The sequence below is a fragment of the Chroicocephalus ridibundus genome, chromosome Z (assembly GCF_963924245.1).
Source record: "Chroicocephalus ridibundus chromosome Z, bChrRid1.1, whole genome shotgun sequence".
NCBI classification, from domain to species: domain Eukaryota; kingdom Metazoa; phylum Chordata; class Aves; order Charadriiformes; family Laridae; genus Chroicocephalus; species Chroicocephalus ridibundus.
In genome coordinates, this window is record NC_086316.1 from 62,534,344 (window position 1) to 62,555,828 (window position 21,485).

The 21,485-nt window shown below is 38.1% G+C and overlaps 1 protein-coding gene across 6 annotated transcripts in view; it reads right to left on the reverse strand.

Moving 5' to 3' along the window:
* MAST4 (microtubule associated serine/threonine kinase family member 4) overlaps nucleotides 1-21,485 on the reverse strand; it is a 237,274-nt gene that overhangs the window by 25,503 nt on the left and 190,286 nt on the right. For all 6 annotated transcript variants that reach the window (XM_063319499.1, XM_063319498.1, XM_063319500.1 and 3 more), the window contains 7 exons: nucleotides 17,491-17,623; nucleotides 13,196-13,263; nucleotides 10,798-10,883; nucleotides 3,455-3,663; nucleotides 2,568-2,706; nucleotides 1,412-1,544; nucleotides 530-695 (listed from right to left, as the gene is read on the reverse strand). In XM_063319499.1, coding sequence (XP_063175569.1) covers nucleotides 530-695; nucleotides 1,412-1,544; nucleotides 2,568-2,706; nucleotides 3,455-3,663; nucleotides 10,798-10,883; nucleotides 13,196-13,263; nucleotides 17,491-17,623 — 934 coding nt within the window. The remainder of the gene's footprint in view (nucleotides 1-529; nucleotides 696-1,411; nucleotides 1,545-2,567; nucleotides 2,707-3,454; nucleotides 3,664-10,797; nucleotides 10,884-13,195; nucleotides 13,264-17,490; nucleotides 17,624-21,485) is intronic.

A 21,485-nucleotide genomic window follows, 5' to 3' on the forward strand; every position in this document is an offset into this window, starting at 1 on the left:
ACATTACGTTACAACAATCACCAACGATATCATTAACAATCTGTGAAATGAATTTGTTTCCTTCTCTTTCTCATTATTTATTATTCGGCAGACATTTGTTTTAGGGTTTTATTACATCTTTGTTAATTTCTTCATTGTGCCATGAGGTATTTTACCATTTATGCAAATTTATTTTAGCAGTTTCTTCTCTGGCATGATTTCTTTACTGAAGACTGAAATCACTGTGCCATAGTGGCACTACTTTTCCAGTAATACCGCTTTTCTTTTTCATACAGTGCAGCTTAACCGTTGTACATGACATTACTGCATTTCTGTATTTAGCAACAATATACAGTAAGTTCAGCTATTAACCCAATTTTTGCTTTGACAGCAAGTTGTGTGTTACAATCTTACGACAATGGCAGGTTTCTTTAAGCAGAACTAGCTTGAAAATCTACCAGTAAAGTTGCAAATATCTTTACTATTAACAGAAATTTAAATGTTTCACAACAAGCAAAGAAATATGGGGGGGGTTTCTGATAATCCTCACCACTGATCACTTGTCCAAATAGCTCTTCTGGTGTATCTCCAAAAAATGGCACACATCCAACAAGAAATTCATAAAGGATAATTCCCATAGCCCACCAGTCCACTGGTTTTCCATAACCCTGTCTCAGTATCACTTCAGGAGCTATGTATTCAGGTGTACCACAGACCTAAAAGAAAGAAAATAAGCATGATGGTAAACCAAATCTAATTCATCTACATCACATCACTTATAATTCTTGAAATGCTAAATATGGAAACATGGAAAAAGAGAATTCAGTACGTTTTAGCCTGCAGAGTTTCCCTAACAGCTAATGTTTCTAGAATGATCTAGCTACATTTACAGGCATCATAATCAACATTTGCTATCTGTCATGCAAAGGACAGTTTGCATTTTTCACTTGGGAGTCCACCACAACAAATATTTTATTTAACTTAAACATATCCTTATCTTTACATGAAAGTTGTGGGTTTTTTTATTTTAAATAACTTTTACAGAGAACAGATTGTGAGCAATGGTAATGAGGGACGCTTAAGGGGAAATGGGCCATAGCAAGGATTTTAGCACCCTTGGTTGTACAATGCATCATGAGCTCCACAAGTACTCTGCTGAGACTTGTGAATTCCTTATAAAAACAGTTTTCCATTTGTCTGTCTCCGATTCACTTGCACGTAATTAGGTTGTTCATCTTACTAATAGATCCTAATGCAGAAAGAAAAAAAAGCCTAGCATAATCTGCAGGGCATCAGTAAAAGTAACCAACATAAACAATTGAACACCAAAGCACAAAACCCAACAGTTTATACAGTATTATGGTACATTCTGCTGGCAAAACATCACTTCATTTGAACACTCAATGTAGAAATAAAAAAGGCTGTGTCTTACTTGTTTGTCAAGGAATTCTCTGGCATCCTTCTCAATGTGACCCTCATACAGATTGGTAGTCAAACTCATTAGCCCCACCTTTGAGAGGCCAAAGTCTGTAAGTTTTATATGGCCCATGGATGTTACCAATAAACTGAAAATTAGAATGATCTGAAGTTACTGTGATATAATTCAACATTATGGGCTTATTATTATTATACTTGGAGGAAAATGTTTCATTAGTACTGCAAAAAATAGAGACAGCTTAAAAAGTAAACAGGTACAAAATAAACAGGTTAGAAATCTGACAGTCTTAACGTTTGTTACTATTATTATCAGATGTAAACAAACTTTTTATATGCAACTGCACACTATCTCATAGAACCATACAAGTGTCAAGAGCTGAATGCTAGATGCTTTGAAGAAGGAGTCATCAGAAAGACCTAGAATAGAATAAATGTTGCTTTAGAAGCGAAGCAAGCATCTTCTGTCTGCAACAAGCCAGGTCATTGATTTGAAAAAAGCTCAGGTATTAAGTTAGTTAGTAATACTACACTGGCCTGAGGTATCATGCTATGAAGGTATTGTCACTCAGACATGACTCCAACTCCCTTTTTTTTTTTTAAATGTGAAAGCTGCAACAGCCATACTTTTTACTGACGATATTGAGGTAATGTTATTTACGTGTATAAGAGCAATATTGTATTTCTAAATATTAAAAAAAAAAAGAACAAACCAAAAACCCCAAACTCATGCAACAGGGAAGATTTCCCAATCTGGTCAATCTTGTCTTCATATATGCAAAGGTATCATCAACTTGTAGATACTGTATTAAACAGTGTTTTAAGCATACTTTGAAAGAATTGCTCTTTAATGACCAAAATGCATTTCCCTCCATTTCAGCCAGAAGGATAAATAAGTGTTTTGGTTTTTTTAGCTACTCCAATAGACTCTTCCATCTTAAAGACAGAAAGTTTTGAAGAGCTCTTTTGGAAAAAATGCATTTTCTGTAACTGCAGGTAATGAAAACTCAAATTTTGTGCAGAAATTGTGAATCTACTTAACACTCATGATAAAAAAACCCAAACATTTCAAAAACATTCAAAGCAAATTTACACCTTTCATATTTTACCTAGCAATTTCAAAGTCCTCTTTTGGTTATACTTTATATACATACTTGTCTGGTTTCAAATCCCTGTGTACAATTCCATAATTATGAAGGTATTCCAAGGCCAGAACAGTCTCTGCAAAGTACATCCTTGCCATGTCTACAGGTAAGGGACCCATATTCTTCATCAAAGTAGCACAGTCTCCACCTGTGGAAACAGGACAAATGTTCCAGATGATGCTATAAATTCTGAAGCCTATCAGTATTATCCATAGATGCTGCAAAAAGAGACACAAACTGTAGTCATAAGTGTTTATTTTCCAGTCAGATGTATTCAATTGAACATGTAACCACATCAACTACTGTACTGGAAAATACAGTGTGAAGCTGGAAGTGCGCAGTACAAAAGTTCAGCTGGAAACCAACAAAATCTGTGCTGCTACTTTAAAAAACAAAGCGGGGGGGCGGCAAAAAAAAAAAAAAAAGAGACCACAAAACCACAGCCTGAGTACCTCATCTTGCACTGCCCCTGTCCACTGTTGTTCTTCAGCACCAGCACCTTTTCAAACTGCCTCCCTCTTCATGCTTTCTTCGTAAAACCCACGATTACAAGTAACCCAACATGAGCTAATGAAAATCTGAACTCCAGAAAAGCAAACAGCATTTCCATATGAACTTTGAACGCTAGGACACTTACAATTACAGTCTACGAGGAACTTACTCAAAGAGCAGTTATTTCTTATTATAGCTGGCGTACAAGTGTTTTACAAGCTCTCACTGGGAGATAATGACTATGAAAAAAGCCACCTTGTTGTTGGATTTAGATCCTAAATCTGTATTGCCAGAGTACAGAGGACACACAGGGGGCCTTTCTAGCGCAAGTACCATATGCGTTATTTTTCTTTATTGGTGTAAGAAAACTCTTCTTCCTCTGTAAAACAGAACAAACTTTTTACCTTCTACATATTCCATGACCATGCATAAATGACGTCTTGTTTCAAAGGAGCAATACATGCTGACAACAAATGGATTTTCTGCAAATGTCAGTATATCACGCTCGACAAAGGCCTGTTGGATCTGGTTTCGGAGGATGAGATTCTGCTTATTGATTTTCTTCATGGCAAATCTTTGTCTGGTTTCTTTGTGTCTCACAAAATAAACCGCACTGAAGAAGTTCAAATGGGAGAGAAAAAGAAAAAAGTCTGAATATTAAAAATGTATTTTAAAGTTTTTTTACAATTAAATAAATGTATTTTTTAAAAACTGCATATGTATTACATAAAATACTTGTTTTTAATTTAATGTAGTTGACTTGCCTTTCACATTAGAGAATGGCTTCAAACCTCATTTTGTTTCATAACCAAGCTGAGCCTCAGTCAACACAAATCAGTACACAAATGAAAAAACAAACAACTCCCCTCCTCCCTCCCCACCCTGCTCCACCCCAGCAAACAACAGATACAGCAAATGCCCTCCCAACAGGTATAGCAAATGCTCTCAGCCGAGGCAGATTTGGGGTGTTTCCACCAACAAAGGATTATATACAAAACCCAGCTATGGGTCAATGTTATAAATCATTCTGACAAATGCTTATTCTCTAAATGTGCTGTCAGATAACTATAACTCAGACTCCATCCAGTGGATTTTAAAACATGTCACAGGTTTCTCATGAAGGTTGCTCAGAAGTTGCTCGATGGGGTGGCTCCCTCATCACAAGGTGCAAAATCTTCTGTTCTTGTTCAGTCCCTGACATCAGCATTGATCCGTATCAGGGGTAGGTCACCAGTAGGCAATCCGAAACAAAGATCACTGCGTTAACCGCATGGTAATGTGGGATTAAGATGTATCTTGACAAGCAGAATTTCCACTGGGGTACTGGGTACAAAGTTTACTTTAAGTTTGATTAGGTAAGGTCAAGGCAGTGAGGGAAGCAAAGCGAAAGAAAACCTCACATGGACTAGCCTACTTTCTTTCAAGGCTCAGGAGAAGGAACCACCCTGCTGTGACACACTGACACAGGACATTACTGCTACATTTCTCAAAATCCCTTGAGGCAAATCCTGAAAATGCTTGGCTTGCTTGAAATCCACTTTGTAGCATTTAATGCTCATAGCATGTCCAGTACATAATTACCACAGTAGTGAGTGTTTATGGGAAGAATGGACCAAAAGGAGAAAACAGAGAGGGAGAAAACAAAAAAAAAAAGAGACTTAATTATATACAATTTTTAAATTCAATTTGTTGTCCCCATGAGGTCCAATTATCAGCACACAATTATTTATTTAAACACAAAAAGCAATTCTTGCCTTACTACTTCCACAAAGATCTTCCCACAGCTACCAAAGTTAAAGACACTGAAAAATCACCATGTTTCTTCTTTCCTTTGTGGAGCAAAAAATTCTTCTAGACAAGAAAGTTTCTCTTACTGATTCCAAAAGCTTTCATTAATCCCTTGTTCTTGTCTGAGCACAGGGCAGGTAAAAGACATTACACCATTATGAAAGTAGGGGAAAACTACCTTGGGCAAAACCCACGACAAACCCCACCCTTCATGCCTCCTACTAAGTCTCACTCCCTTCTGCCCCTCCCAAACTGGAATAAAGACCAAATTATTCATCTCCACTACTCCTCCCTGCTGCATTCATGCCTTTTGTCCTCCTGCACCTCTTCCTACTGCTCCCCTCATACTTGGCTCTCTCTCCAGCCCTCCATTACAACTCTTTTGCTTCACTTTTCCTTCCCGCATGTTCTAGTTTTCCTCTCTCTTTTGTTGCTTCATCCTGTCAACCAGTCTTAGCTTCTTAATCTCCTGTAATTTCATCTTTTCTTTTCCCTGCTTCAGTCCCCTTGTGTACTCCTGGCATGTAGGAAAGTGAGCCCTTCAGGTGCCTGAAGCCGCAATCCTTCAAGAAAAATGAAGTTATGGGAATGAACTGAGGACTGCCTGAGGACTCGGCAAAAAGATCTTTCTCAGAGCTTTAATTTGGACAGGTGCCAAGATGAACTCTTGAAAGACAAATACAAACCACAGCGTATTATTGTAGTATCACAGTAAGTCCCCTCTGCAACCATGCAGATCTGTAGGGTCGTTACTACCGTATTTAAAGATGAAGAACCAGTAAGTTCTAAGGTCTATCTAGTCCGGCAAATATCTGGGACATGCTGGCTACATTTCTCCAGCTTCCTAAATTTCATTCTCCAGTCTTACAGTCACAGGCAGGAAATTGTATAACTTTCCACTAGGATTCAGTCACCTACAATTCCTCAGAAAAAAAATGTTTAGTTCAAGTGTACCAGACTCACAAGACAGCTGCAACACAATTGTCTCATGTTTACACATGCATACACTGTTTATGCTATATTAAGTGTTATTAAATGATCTTCAACATATAAAAGTGTCTAACATCACTTATTCATATTCTCTGATCACAGTAACCCTAGACAACAGCATTTATGCTTTACAAAGAAAACTATGCCCCAGCCAGCAGCATGTAATTCCTGCAGAATAGTGCAGGAATACAGCATCCAGAGCAGTGTGGGTCTTCCAAGCCCCTGGACAACATCTCTCAGCACCTCTCAGCAATATTTCAGACTTATCCTATCCTGCCTAGAAGCAAATAACAAGCTGTCCACCTGAAGAAGATAACACGATGGCTGTGATCCTTCTCTCACAACTGGTATTAGTCCTAGTTGTTCCAATGTGTCACAAATTTTGATTAATAAAACCACCTCTCCATACCTAACACTACCAATGTCTTCTATCTTTATAGCAGCTCATAAATACAGTTGCAAAATGATGAGGCTGCCCTCCAGATTTCCTAGGGGTAAACTGTTCTGTATTTGCAAAAGAAACACTTGTGAAATTGAGCTCCTCAACAGTTTGCAGCATGGTGCACATTCAGGAAGGACAGAATTCAACACCTTCAACATGGTAACAACCTTTCTCTACCACTGAGAGAACTGCATTAGCCAACAATATAAGATCCTCATGCATATATTAGCTACAGGAGAAAGATAAGGCACTTGGCCTGTGCTGTACTTGGGGAGGCTTACTTGAGGGCAATAAAGTGCATGAGTTCCGAGTTCTTCATTTTGAGTAAGTCCACAATGAATGATGAATATAAAATCCCTAGCATAGAAATCACGAGCCTTTACTTTTTAAACTGCTCTTTAAAGCTATGGGCTTCTAGGAATCAAAGCTTCTGACACTGCATAGATCAGTTACCCACCAGTCACTGGGATAAACAGAAAAGAAAGAAAAGAATACAGCTTATTAGACCTGTAGTCCATTCAGAAGTGATGCTACTTAAGTGAACCTAAAAAGCCACACTTCCCCCTATCCCCTTCCATTTCTGAACTGGTGACTGCTAGGCTGACATGAATTAAGTTGACTGACATTGTGTTATTCTGCAGCTGGGTAACCTTCTGAGTCCCATTCCCAATGCAACTACACACAAGCAAGTACTGTCAACCAAGTGGAGAAGGGACAGGAATGAGTACTCACAGGCTGGGGGCAGCAGCTGCTCAGGTCAACACTGCCTCAGAGCTTTTAAACTGATTAAGCAACACCATTAGCCAGTTTGCCATGTACATATTGACATTACCATCATTGTAGAAGTAAAAGCAGTCCAGGCAGGTGCACAAGTGGTATCACGTATTTGCTTTAAGCAGATAGAGTTATACATTAGTGAAGAGCAACTGAACTAACAACTCACTCTCTGAAATCAAATGTAATCTCTATTTTGTTGGGCTGATTCAATAAACCAGGCTGATGCCAACTTGAAGAGATGGACGGACTACTACTACCTGCTACCTCTTGAAAGCTGCAATATGGAAAAATGTTGCTGTGATTGCAGTAAAAGATTAAAATTCGGGAAGTATGAAAGTTCTGTCTGGCTGAAAAAAAAAATTAGAGAGACAGCTTGTGAAACCATTAATGACTTGGCCAGCATCCTACATGTTTACTGATTCACAGCTTGTTTAACTTCTTGTATATTCCTAGGCATTCCCAAAAGCCTGATACACCTCATCTACTATACAGTCCTTTAATTGCACTACAAATGAGTTTACCCAATCAATTAAAAACAGAGACCTGCAAAGATATTTACTCAAACCTTCATAAAACCAATAGTTTATATTTAAACTCATCAAGTTTAACATATCTGACAAATCTCTGCTACAGCATGCCAAGACCAACAATTACCCTGTCAAAGCTTTCCATTTCACTAATGAACGCAAAAACTCCACAGCAAAATCAAAGACAGCAGAATGTATGTTTTTAAAATTGGTTCAGAATTAAACCCTCCATTATAGCCTCAAAATAAATAAAATATCACAATAGCATACTGAATCTTTAATGTCAGAGCACAAAATATGCCCACTGACACATTTTTGAGAATAAATCAATGAAGCACAGGCAGAATTCACACATATTTAGGTTATTTCAAAAAATTAATGGTCTGGAAAAACATGGAACAGAAAAAAAAATAATCCTTGTAGCATAACAACAACAACTTTTATTTCAGCTGCTTATACTTGTAAATAAACTGCAATAAACGCCTATGGGACAGTTTATTGCTTTGTATTCACAGATGGAACAGGTATTATTGCTTTATTACACTCCATTTTGTATATGGGTTAAAGACCATTTCGATTATCATGTTGTGTTCTCCTCTAAACTTGACTGTAACTTTTGACTAAATTAACCAGCAATCGTACCAGTGCCAACACAAAACACACTTAGTAAAGATCAAAAAATGGTCTGTCGATATTACAGTCCCACTTATATATCACAGTGGAGAACTTCAAGCACACTGATAGTTGTGAAAAAGTGATATCCTAGAGAATTTAGAACAAGCCTCCTCAACTTACAGTAGTTGGGGGAAGTGACTAGTTGCTAAAGTTACGTTTAAAAGTGAGTAAATACTTTTAAGTTTATTGTCTTACAGTTCATTGTGTTCTTTTCCCTCTACATTAATTAGTAAGGGGCTGTACCTTTGTCTTCTTTCTCATTCTTGATTTTTCTTCTAAAAAGTAACCATTTAAAACAAAAATCCAAACCAACAAAATCTACTTTGTTATTGTTTGCTTAAGGATGGAAGTAATAGCACTATACTAAACTGATGAGATTTTCAGTTTCTACTTCTAATACTACCACAGTATAACCTGCCAGCCTACTTTTAACATTTACTAAAGGCAATAATGATCCATTCAGAATCTGGATACACTCCAAGCTGTTCACCCTCTATCAGCTCTCCTTTTCCTCACTAATTTATCAGGGTCTCATCCAATTTTTATGACAGTTATATTGCCAATTTTGCTTATTATTGGCATTAAAAGGTATTTAATAAGTATTGATTTTCCCTGCCACAAACACGAGGGGAAAAAAAAATCCTACATGCCTACATCAAATGTACCATAGAAGGCCATGGCTTTTCATACTTGTCTTTTCCAGCTTTTCAAATCCTTACTTGCCTCTAGTTTCACATGGACAGTTGTCTCCAGCCTGTATTTCTTAATGGCTCATCAAGCCTCCTTCTCACTGTAACACCTATGGAGCAAGAGCCATAGGTCTACCAGACCTCTGACTTGTAAGTGGCCAGATTCACACTGCTGGTTGCAGCATGCCCTTCTGCAGCTGCTCCCTCCTTTCCCTATCCCTCAGCATCCTAAAACTGCTGGGAAGCTGGGCAGGTCTAGTGACTGAGACACCCTTTTCTCTGACTGGGACCCATCCCACACAGTTGTTCTTATCCTCCTCCAGTAAGATGAAGAGGAAATTGGGTGGGAGATGAAAAGTGGATCTGCCAAGGGAAGGAGAAATGGATGCAGCCAGGGAGGGGAGCAACAGCTACGGCTAAGTGGTGGCAGAAAGGCTTTTGAAGTTCTGGGGTAACTGGGAGAAACTGGCATGCAGTAAGTAATGAGTTTGCCTAGGGAGAAATTCTGAGAAAATAAATTGTGCAGAGGTTGACTAGTGAGAAGTTGTATTTGGATATTTACATAACCTTAATGCAAATTATGCTGTTTTCTTCAGGCTTTTTGGTGAACTATGCAAGCAGGTCTGGACACAAGTAAGAGCCTCCACACAAGCTATCACGACCTACTAGGCAGTACTAAATGCCTCCTTGTCCCAGAGCTCAGGGTAACCTTTAGCTAAATATGATCAGAGTATTACTGTGCCCATCAGCCTCAGGCCACTAAAACAGCATGCAAAAAACTCCAGTGGGTAGATTGCAGGTGCTTTCCCTTCTATGTCCAAGGTCTCTTCAAAGAATGCTCAGTCGTAACAGGTCGTTGATGCTTCTTACCTCAAGCAGAGGTAGTGCAGAGTACAGCCAGTCTAATGGGGTCTGTGATGGAAAGCAGCACAGCCCTCCCCACTGCTGGGCTGTGACACCATCCCATTTGGCCATGGAATCCTCACCTCAAGGCAGAAACCCCTCTTCTTTGAACCAATACACCCCTCATGGTCCTGCAGGTTACAGAGACCAACAGTTCCTGTCTTGACGCATTTCAGTGCAGAGGAAGAGCTGATCTAGGGTCTATCTAAGAGATAGTGTCTGATCAGAAAAGGTGACTAAAGATATACTTCTGCCTGCCGACAGACACAATCCCTGCACGGTACTTCCAGAAAACATTTTGTGTTCATTTAAGGCTCAAGCTAACATAATTTTTTCTTGGTCTTCTAGGATATCTCCAGGTGACTTGCATACCACTGGGCACTAAGCTTGCATTTTCCAAGTACCCAGAAACAAGCCAGGTAACATCAATTCCTTAAAAGCTGACTGGTTAAAATTTGAGGATAGAAGAGTGTCCAAGAGCACCAAAACTGTGTTGCCCTACTTAAGGAAATTTGTTTCTATTTCACCAATATTTTTAGGTCAAGTACGCACTCATTTTTAACAATCTGTCTCCCTACAGATGCAGTTTTACTCTGCTTCACTTCTGCATAAACACAGGCTGTTTCCAGTATCATAAAGGTGGCTTTAAATCTGCCTTTGGATTTATTCAGATTTCATCTTTGGCATTACATGCTACCTACTTCTGAAAAATACTCACAATGTAATATTCAGTCTTTTAATTTATTGCAGCACGCAGTAATTCGTTATTGCCTAGCAGGTTTTCCAGAAAGTTTCTCTTGTGAACTTCAAATATTAGCAACAAAACAGGAAAGCAGAATGAAAAAAGCAGCAGTGCAAACAAAACTCCCTCACATAAAGATCCCCGCAGTAAGAAATAATCGGAAGTTAAGCAAAAATAAAATGCAAAAGAGCTGTTGCGCTCATGGATTACTCACCCGTAAGCTCCATTACTAATCAGTTTGATTGTTTCAAAATCACTTTCCCGAGGTTTTCTCTGCAGCTTCAGTGAGGTATTAGAACTCTTAAAATTAAGAGGAGCAAGAAAAGAGTCAGTACAGTACTTTTTTTTTTTTTTAAATCAGGGGAAAAAAACCCAACCAAACAAAAACCAGCTATCACCAGGCTGTCACACCCTGATGAACCAGCTAAAAGCTCTGGCCAGTTAGCCACACAGCTCGCACAGAGAGGGACCAAAGGAAATCCTGAAGCGAAGCTGCTTTTTCATCAAAAAGGTTATCTGTTACATTGCAGCTATCTGTCTGTTTATCCACATGCACAGGTTAAGGTAGACAGGCATGAAGGCTTCTGGCAAAGGAGTTGCTGGTAATTCCTATCTGGAGTTACAGATTTCTATGAATCCCACCAGGCACTCATTGGTCATTACCTTCCCATTTTAGTAAATGACTCTGGTAGTACAGCCTGGCAGTAACAAAATGTAGATGAGCTCTCATTCATTCAAGTAAACTTCTGCACATTTCGAACTAATATTAGGAGAGACTGTGATATAACTTAGGATAGACTGTGAAAAGAGACACAAAATGAAACAGAAAAATATGGAAGATAAGAATGCAGTAATTCTACCATTATAGAGGTCACTTCCACCTACTTGTATGCCAGAACATTTTCAAAATGGAGTTGTCCTGAGTACTGCACAACCTTTTTTTCTAGCTTTAATTTTTTAATTAATCTTGAAGATGTGTGAATTAGAATTGGGGTGCAGGGGGGGGGATGATGAGGGCAAAGGACTCCAAATTCAGTAGTCCAAACCCACAAGATCCTTTTCAAGATGTTTTCCAAATCTCCGAGAAGTTCTATGATCCCTATCCAGGCAGTTTGGTAATAGTTAAGGTTGAAAGTAGACCTGGTTGGAACATTGTCAATTAAATTCTTGGTAAAGAAAATCCAGGGCAAGAATATTAGTGAATACGTTAATATAATGAACTACACAGGAGCAGACAGAGACAATTTATTAAATTGTTTAGCCCACTTGCCTGCCAGTACAGGATTCTTCCTAATTGTGCATTTATGATGATTTTGAATGGTCCCATACTTTCAAGTTATGCTTCCTGTCACTGCCCATGTGTGTTTATTCCACAGCTACTTTGAGAAAATGTTTCCAAACATTCACCCTATATTTTTCTTTAATTTCATCACCTCCCCTGTTTACATTCCTTTATAACACTGCACTATTCTTCCCCTGTTTCTTCAACATTTGCACAATACAAATAACTTTACAATTGCGATTTCTTAGCTATTGCTAAGGCAGTTTGCACCTTGGATTCTCCTGCGCACTTCCTTTAAGTCTTCTAGTTATTTGTATCCTTCCACTAAATACTGCTCAGGTCTAATACAGTATTTTAAATGCAGATGAATGAAAGGTGTCATTTTGACAGAAAATACCTCAAAATATATGACATGTACCAGAAAATCATGTCTTTTCTGTAGATCAGAACTAGTTATTAGAACTAGATACCCCATGCCTGTATTTTAAACTCTAACATTTGTAAATACCTGTCAAGTACCACTGAATTACCTATGCATTCCCCAAAATTGCACTTTCTTTTTCTATCCACTTGCACTGAAAATCTACACTATATTGTTAGAACTCTATCTAGTCTGTTGACTGAAATCCAAGGTATAAGAACCAACTTTTAAACATAAGATTTTCAACTGAGAGCATTTAAGCCTACAATATTCATCCAAACCAACTCCTCCAACTTGTATTTCTTCTGCCAACCTGAACAAGCATCAGACAAATTACTACTTTAATATAAACATTATTGTAGACAAATATTTTTGAACACAGATTCATAACAACAATGCATAATCTTCCAGACTGCAAACTAACTTTCTGAATCCAGGCTAACTTGCTCATTTCTTCCTTGTCTCATTATTGGATCTTTTCAGAGTCTCTCAATTTGATCGTTAGCTGCCTCTGTGAACGGATCATTATAAGACCTGTTTAAAATACTGTATTTTTCATGAAATACTTTAAAAGTCCTTCTAAAAGAAAAATACATACATTAAACAAACTGAAATAAAAGACGCAGTGGTGGATTTTGTGGTAAAAAAATTGCCACATGGTGAACACTAACTTTGTGAAAGCTAAGGATACTGAAACATCTAGGAAAATAGGTAGAAAGTTTTGTTATTTTTGCAGGCTTTCTGGCTTCTAAGCACAATGGGGTTAGTCTGAGGATTAATCACTCTTCTATTCAATCTGTTTACACGTACCAGGAGAAAATATAACAGGGCAGGGCCAGAAGGAACACAATACATTTATTTTTCCTTGCTAAGATTCAGCAAAAGTAGCAACAGAACAGTAAAACTTACATTTAATGATTCATCCACTTCCAGAGTTTCTGCTGTCCCACTGTCACAGTTAGCTAACTGAGCTATTTCTGGAAACAAAGATTAGAAACTTCATTTTAAACTACAGAAATACAAACTAAACGAAGCACAGAATACTTGAGAAGTGATGCTTTTCTGGAACACTTAATAAACATGCTGTCCTATCTGTAATACTTGCCAAATAACTTTTAGGGCATCTCCAAGTATACAAAAAAAAAAATCCCACACGAAAAATGAAGACCTGCTATTGAATGCCTATGCAATCTTCCACTGAAGAATTCAAACAGCAATGAAGCAACGCAGAGCGATAACGTTATCACTGCTCAGACACAGAAATTCTGAGATTCGCGTGAAATATGAGCATTAAGGGAAAGACAACACTTAACTGCTGAAACTCCTGAGGATCTCAGCCCCCAAGGGGTTAACAGTAGGCCCCATCCTTGTTGGGCTCCTTCACAGTTAGGACAAAAAGCTTCTACTTTAGACAGAGATGGGCTCCAAATAGTTTGCACTTTCTACACAGAAATGCTGATATGCCTAACATAACAACCCAAAAGGCATTTTCTTAGAAGCTTTTAATTTATGGAGTCACTAATACAGATGACTTCCCTGGGAAACTAAGATTTTGGGAATCTACAGCTTGACGTGGTTGTCCCTGCCAGGGTCAACGTATGCTGCAGAGCTCCTAAGCCTATCCTGTTCTTCGGGGGTACAGTAACTAAGAATTCATCTGGGAAATAAAAGCTGAACAGGACAGCTGGAAGCTTAAAGACCCTGGGCGGCTTAGTATTATTTTAATCATATACACAGTCAATTACGTATTCCACATAGCCAAAGAAGCACATTTTATCATAATTATGTGCTGGGGATCAGAGATAAGACCACTTGAAATTTGTGAGATGCATTTTTATCTCAGGACTGTTAACTGAATTTATGAATATGAAAAAAATTTTCAATATTCACATAGAATATTTAAACTGGATTTTTCTGTATAATAATAAGTGACTATTACAAGCGAAATTCTGCACAACACTTACTGTAATCATTAAGAGCAAATTAACCACACAGATTATTTTCTGTTGAAACAGCTGAAGATTTAAGGAATAACTCTCATTTGTAATCGCTATCCAAAACACAACGTTTGTAAAGCATAAGAATCGGAAGTAAGGGAAGTGCCACTTCAAGAAACAAACAGATCTTTAAAGAGTTAGAGAAGGCAAGAACATTCCAAAAATTCTAAAGTCAATAAACAGTGAAAAAATATCTCCACTGAGAAGAAACAATTCTTAAAAATATTTTTTTTTTATTTTTTTTTTAAAGAGAGCTTAATCTACAATATATAGGCCGAACTCGAAACTGGAGTGCATTTCCCCGGCAAAAGCCACAGTTTTGTGAACGTGGAGTTTCTATAATAGAAGTGTTGATGAAACCTTTAATGTATGGATGAGAACCAAGCAAGCTAGAATAATTTACTTTGACAGCCTTCTCAACTGAAATTATTTTCATAAATAGCAAATTAAAACGAGCCATTTTTAAACAGAACTTTTGCAAAATAACCATTATCTGAGAAATACATATTATTTGCCAGCAGTAGGTAGTAATGGAATGGAACCAAGAGTCAGCTTTTGAAACACTGAGCTAAGGAACCATTTTGCAATGCCTGAAGAGATTTTTAAAACTCATCTAAATATCATTAAACATCTGCCCTTTTTCTTTCATTGATTTAAACCATTTCTGAAGACTCATGATTCAAAAAGGTAAAGATGGTAATTTAAAAACCATGGGGAAAAAATTTCTCCCTGGGGAACCCTTCAGAAATGCAGCCACCAGTCTCTGCTAAGTGATGAATCTGTTGTGGTTTTGCTTTCAGTACGGTATAAATTTATCTAGCATTATCTCCAAGTAATGCATGCATCATTTCACTCAAAGAAAGGACACTACAGCTATGGCAGCAAACAAAGGACGTAAGCAGAGAAAAGTCTAAAGAAGGAGGTTGCTTTTCTCTGCAAAGGAAGTAAAATCCTTTGCATGAACATTTACAAACATTGCAGACATAATTTAACAGATTAGTTGAAAATACAATTCTGTGTTTCAGGGTAAGTGGTGTTACTGAGGTGGGTTTTGTTTGTTTATTTTGAAAGATTTGGTTCTTCTGCCATTTAAATATCTTTAAATATTTTCTGGTTTTGCATACAAGGAATTAAAGTCTCTCTCATGAGGATGTTCTTCACCTAATTTTTATTTATTTTTTTTTTATAAAATCATTCTTTTTGTAAACAATTAATTCCAGGGCATAAACTCATAGTGCCATTCTTTTATTTTTGCTTAGGAAATGTCCTTGTATATAAAGGCACCAATTTAAAACTAAAACCAGATCATTTAAGAAGTCACTGCACAGTGATTTATATGGCTTATAAATATCACTTTTTGTAGGGAAGCAGGAATGCACTCATACAAATCAGATGGCTTGAATTATTTGATCAAAAATCTATATACACGTTGAACTTTAAAATGATACACAAAATAATTCAATTGCCCAAATCTCCAATAGAACTAAAGATCAGTAATCCTACATCATACTCCCCTCAGTGTTTACTGACAAACCACATGGCCCTTTTTTCCCCCCTCAGAAAAAAAACACATTTCAATTATCCTGGAGTGCTTCAGAGTTTAGTACATTCATTAATATTCAATTTATCAAATGTAATTGTAAGATGTGTCCTAAATGAAGCACACTCACACTAAAAATTCAGTCTAAGAAAACAGCATCCTTTATTTGTACATACCATTTGTCTCTAGACCTCTTTCACAATAAACTGTTTAAAAAAAAATAAAATCGAAGATATTATTAAATTTAGATAGCATCAGATTCTTGACTCATGCTGACAAACACTTTCATCCAAGTGGCCAGAAAGAGTCAATCAGTAAGATAAGGTTCAAGTGGCAGAACCAGGGTCAATAATACTAAAGCCTCAACCCACACTTGGTCAGTGAATAATTTATGAATTTTCAGTCTAGGCCAGACCAACAGCTCTTCAAATCCAGCAGACACCTCTATCTTATAGAGAACTAAGCTACTTCTTGACCTTTGCCAGTACCACATGGAAAACAATATTTATATACATTTTCCCAATTTGTCTGGCATTCTTGCTGCACTCCAAATCCAAACAAAAAGCTTCAAAGCTGCTTTAATCTATATCTCAGATAAAAATAATACTAAATTTGGATAAGGAAGTTCTTCTGTGAAGACAGGAACCAGATTTTCTTTAAATCTGATAACATGAATATCATCTGTAACAATATCCAATCTAATTGAATTAGATATAAGCAAATTCCTGACAACATCTGGCAGTGCTGAACTTTGCAAGCTGCTGAAGTTGAACAAATAAGAGTTCTTTTAACACACAGTGTACTACTCCTTTGATTTAAAGAAATGTGATCTTGCATCACAAGGACTGGTTAAAAAAAGAAGTCTATCATAGTTTTTTGCTGTTATTTTGTTTATCATGTCCTCTCCTAAAGATCCCACTTGTCCTGGGTCATAACATAGAGGACAAGCTAAAAGGCAGTAGGCTAGATTTGTTTTCCATGATGGTATTTCTGCCAATTTCTTCCAAATTGTGGGACTAGCACTGAACACAATGAACCAATTTCCACTTGACACCACTAATAGATACTGGTCTCAGGATGGAAGAGAAGATGGTCTGGTTAGGAGACAGCACTAATTTTAGTTTTCCCAACACTGTCCTTAAAAGAAAAACCAGGCAAAAGTTATACAGTGACAATGCTTCCACTGGAACTCAAGTTCTCCCTACAAAAGTCCTCAACACGGACACATAAATTACCCAGAAAAATAAATCTTTGCAGTTTTAGAAGGAATGGGAGATATTAATTCTTAGGGACTCTAAGACAGGGGAGAGCGGGGCACTGAAGGGCAAATAACATCTCAGCCCAGTTTCATTTATACCTATGGTTGGTTAACAGTTGCCATCAAATTATACCAGTACATTTCAGCTAGAGCTGAAATAAGAAAGTTGCATTGCCAGGCTGGAAAAAGATAACAAGTACCATAGACACAGTGTATTTGTGAATTATATCTCAGATGGCCTTTTTAATGTCTTTGAGCTTGTGAGAGAACTGCGAGGGTTAGCAAATGCTTGTTCTGCTACCATCTGTACTTTGACCCTTTTCAGGTACACACAGATTATCAGAATTATTAAACACACTGAGAAGGAAGAATCTAGGAGCCTATAAACTGGACCAGGATATGCACTTACCTTCCAGAGGATCTTTATTTAAGCCCAGCTGGCTAATAATATATCGAGGGATGTCTGTTTTAATGCCTTGTCCCTCTTTAGCATGGCCTTCAGCTGCTTCCAAAAGATAGTAAAACTCTTCAGGATCAAATTCCTAGAAGAAAAGTAATCACCATCATTCTCTCTGTAGAAACTGAAGTCTAAAAGCCTAACATAAAAACTTCCCTTGCTTCTTCTGTTGCAAATATTTGACATTTCCCCTAGAATAAAGAGGTACTGTTTTTACTATTACTAGTAGTCTATTATTCTATTATGCTTCTTATACAACGTCACATGCTGTAAGCAATGAAATTTTATACCATTATTTCAGAGCACTACTTTATAAGAATAGTAGAGTTCTTTGCCCTCAAAACTTCCCATAATATTCAGAGTGGAAAGACCTATAACCAGCAGCAATAAGATTTCACATACAGAAGACTACATCCCTGCAGCTGCTTGCATATAAAAAACCACTACTGAAATAAAGAAATTATGTAAATATATTGCTCTCCACTTTTACTTCTAAATGAAATTTTGAAGTATTTTTAAATCAATACATATGCACTGTGTTTTATGGAAAATACAATTAGATAAATAACTAACTTCAGAACGAAGCCAAAATCATTAAGTTGCTGAAAACAACATTTGAACTTCATTGATCCAATTGTTCCAAATCTAGAAATGAAACATCCTCCTTTAGGAACTAACTATATTACTATCACTTACACGATGCCTAAAAGGCAAGCCTCAGAGAGGACAAAAAAAATAGGGACTCAAAACCCTGCCTATCCCCCAACTCCCTAGAAATACATTTATTTTACTACCTCCATATATGATAAAAATAGGAAAGCATTGAAAGGAACAAGAAAGCTTATTAAAATGTTTTATTTTTTAAAAATAGACTTTCTCTAGCTACCAGTATGAATTCATACCTAAACATCTCTCACATAGCCATTACATTCTTCAAGATGTTTGTGCCCACCACAGATCACAACAGGTGCGATGCTTAATAGAGTGAGAGACAATCAGCCATGAAACACTGATGTAACAGAACAGACTTTGTGCTGGATTAAGTCAGTTCTGTCAAAAACACTCGCAGAAGCTTCCCTGCCGGTCATTTCGCAGCCTGTCATAACTCCACGGGGCTTTAGTCTGTGCGCTGGGTCACAAGGTTCCTGTCCTAGCTCCTCAGGCTACCCAGGACTTCGGAACAAAATGTACCAACCTGGAAGATAGCTTGAGAAATTAGGTATCACGTTTCATTTTGGAAGCATCCAAACTGCTGCAGCTACCAGGAAGAGCTGCAGTGTGTCAAATGAAATGTCTTTGGAATTTTCAGTCTTGAGGACACGATCTTTTTTTCTTTTGTCATGAAACAATTTTCATCATCTCCAGCCTACTCCGAAGGATTTACCACAAGCCCGTGAAATGCCCAAACTCCCTTACTTAGCTCAAAGTCTCAGGATGCTGCTGAACTGCCTAAAAACCTGAATAGAGTAATTAAGCACTACATGCTGCTTTAGCCTTACTCTCCTCATCTGACATGCTGTCCCCAGCTGTATCTCTTATATGTTACTCCTTGGCACTGAAGAACACAACGACACAATAATGTGTGCCAAGACTTCCCATCTACCTTCATCATGAAAACACCAGCATCTCCTTACCTGCTGCCATGGCAGATGTACAGCTTATCCTCCACTTGCTAGTTAAGCCAAGGTAATTTCAAAACAGATACTTTTAATCATATGAGAGTGTGTGTGTGTGTATAAATATCTATCTAAATATACAAATGAGCACATATATACATACCCATGTGCAAATAATTAGAAGGAACAAATTTATTTTCTGATCTTCTAGCTCTGTTTCATTTTCCATGTTCAAACAGAGAAAAATCTTTCAATATTTGGCAATAGCTCTTGGCACATATGAAACTAAAAATCTTTATTCATATGATTAACAAGTGAATAAAAATAGGAATTCATATACCGTGAAGACCTGAGCCAAGATCACCATCAGAAAACTGACAGCGTTACAGCATGGTATCTGAAACATCTTATGACAGAAGTGCTGGATTTATTTCCTACAGTGCTATGAACTTTCTTACAGAGGCTGAAGTTTTCCATACCTAGTATCTATTTCAGACAAGACACTCTAACGCATCTGCCAATATTATTCAAAAGTTTCCAGAGGGATGTTATGGGAAAACAATAATATTGTTTCCGTAAGATTACATGATTCCAGTAACATTTATGGATTAGGTTTAACACCTTGTTGCAGGAGAAATGTATTGATTTTGTAGCAGTATGACTAAATTTGTTCAAGCTACCTGCCTCTGTAGAAACATACTGTGCAGCGTTGTTTCATTCCAGCTTAAACCTCCTAAAGATCCCATCTGAAGTCAAAAACACTAAAGCAGCTGTGCTGTCTTTCTCCGCAATTGCTGCTCTGAAACTCTCAACTAAGAGACACGGTCATCTCCTGGCCTCACAGCACTGTCCTTCCACTTGCACCAGCAGGCCCAGCAGGAGGGATAAAGGATGTACAACAGCTCTCTGCTTGAAGCATGGTAAGGCAGAGCAAGTAACCTAGGATAAAATCCCACGGGCAGAAACTGGGAACTAACTGAATGGAGATTTGGACTAGCTAGCTGTAAAGCTTAGCATTTAGGGAGAATGAACTAATGGGCAAATAAATAGGTCACCAGGGGGGAACCTGAATTAAAAAGGTAAATGACAATGCTGATGCTGGGGGCAGGGGTAAATGGGAGAGAGCCAGCAAGCATGGAAAGGAAGGACAAAGGATCATAAAGAAGCCTCAGTCTGCCAGCCCACAGGATGTATTTGGGGCCATTTTTTGATACATGATGATAGAGAAGGACACAGACCAGAGGGATAACAAGATATCATACGAGACATTGGGTAAAGATGTGGAGAAATGTTTTTTGAACCCTGGGAATGGTGCAGGGAAGATCATACTAGATGTGGAATAAGCATTTCAGGGTTCAGGAGTAATGCAAGTTTGGATTCATTGGCAGAGGCAGGACATGCTAAGGCCTAAAGCCTAACTTTTTTTTTTTTTTTTTAAACATCTCTTTCATGCTGATTCAGAGCACAAACCTTATTTTAGATTCCTTCTGAACTGCAAATCATGAACAAACTGCAACTGTGAACACTGAGACATGATGTTTCCAAAACAAAACAGAGGCAGCTCTCAAAATGCCCATGGCTGAATGAGCCAGGTTGTGGATTAACTGTGCCACAGATGAAGAGACACAGCACAGAGCCCAAATCAGCTTGGAAAGACTTACTAGCTCAGATTCAGCGACATGCAAACGCAGTTATGACACTTTCAGGAATAACTTGAGTCTAGCAGCAAGTTAGTGGCTTCCACACAAGCCTTGCCAGCCTCAAACGCAGCATCAACACAGTGATCCTGGTATTGGCAAGCAGAGGGGCTCAAAGTCAGCTCAGGCTGCCTGCCAGGCCTGTTGGACTCAGGCTGGCTCTTACATGGTATCTGGGTGTCTATGCTGTCCTCCTGAGTACACTGTGTTCTGCGAGGGTTTATTAGTTCCACTGAACAACTGAAGCACATGGGGTCTGTGCGTAGGAGCAACTTCCCGCACCTAAGCCATCCCAGCTCCCACAGCACGGGCAGGCAAAGCAGAAACACGCCCACATGGCGTCACACAAGCTAGCCCAGTCTGGCAACATCAGTGCTATGCCCATGCATAAATAAGTTAACTCTTGTGCTCCTTCTGGTCCCCAGTGCAAGTCCAGCTACCTGCCTGTGCAGATGCCCTAATCCCTCTGCTGCTGTTCCCAGCAGATCAGGTAATGCAGAGCTGACTGCAGACTGCTTATGGCTCTGGCAGTTCAGTAAAACAAAATTACGAAACTTGTAGAGAGAACAACAAGAAAACCACCAAGCAATTATGATTCTGGGACAGTCTTCCCAAGGAATATCAAAGTCTAATA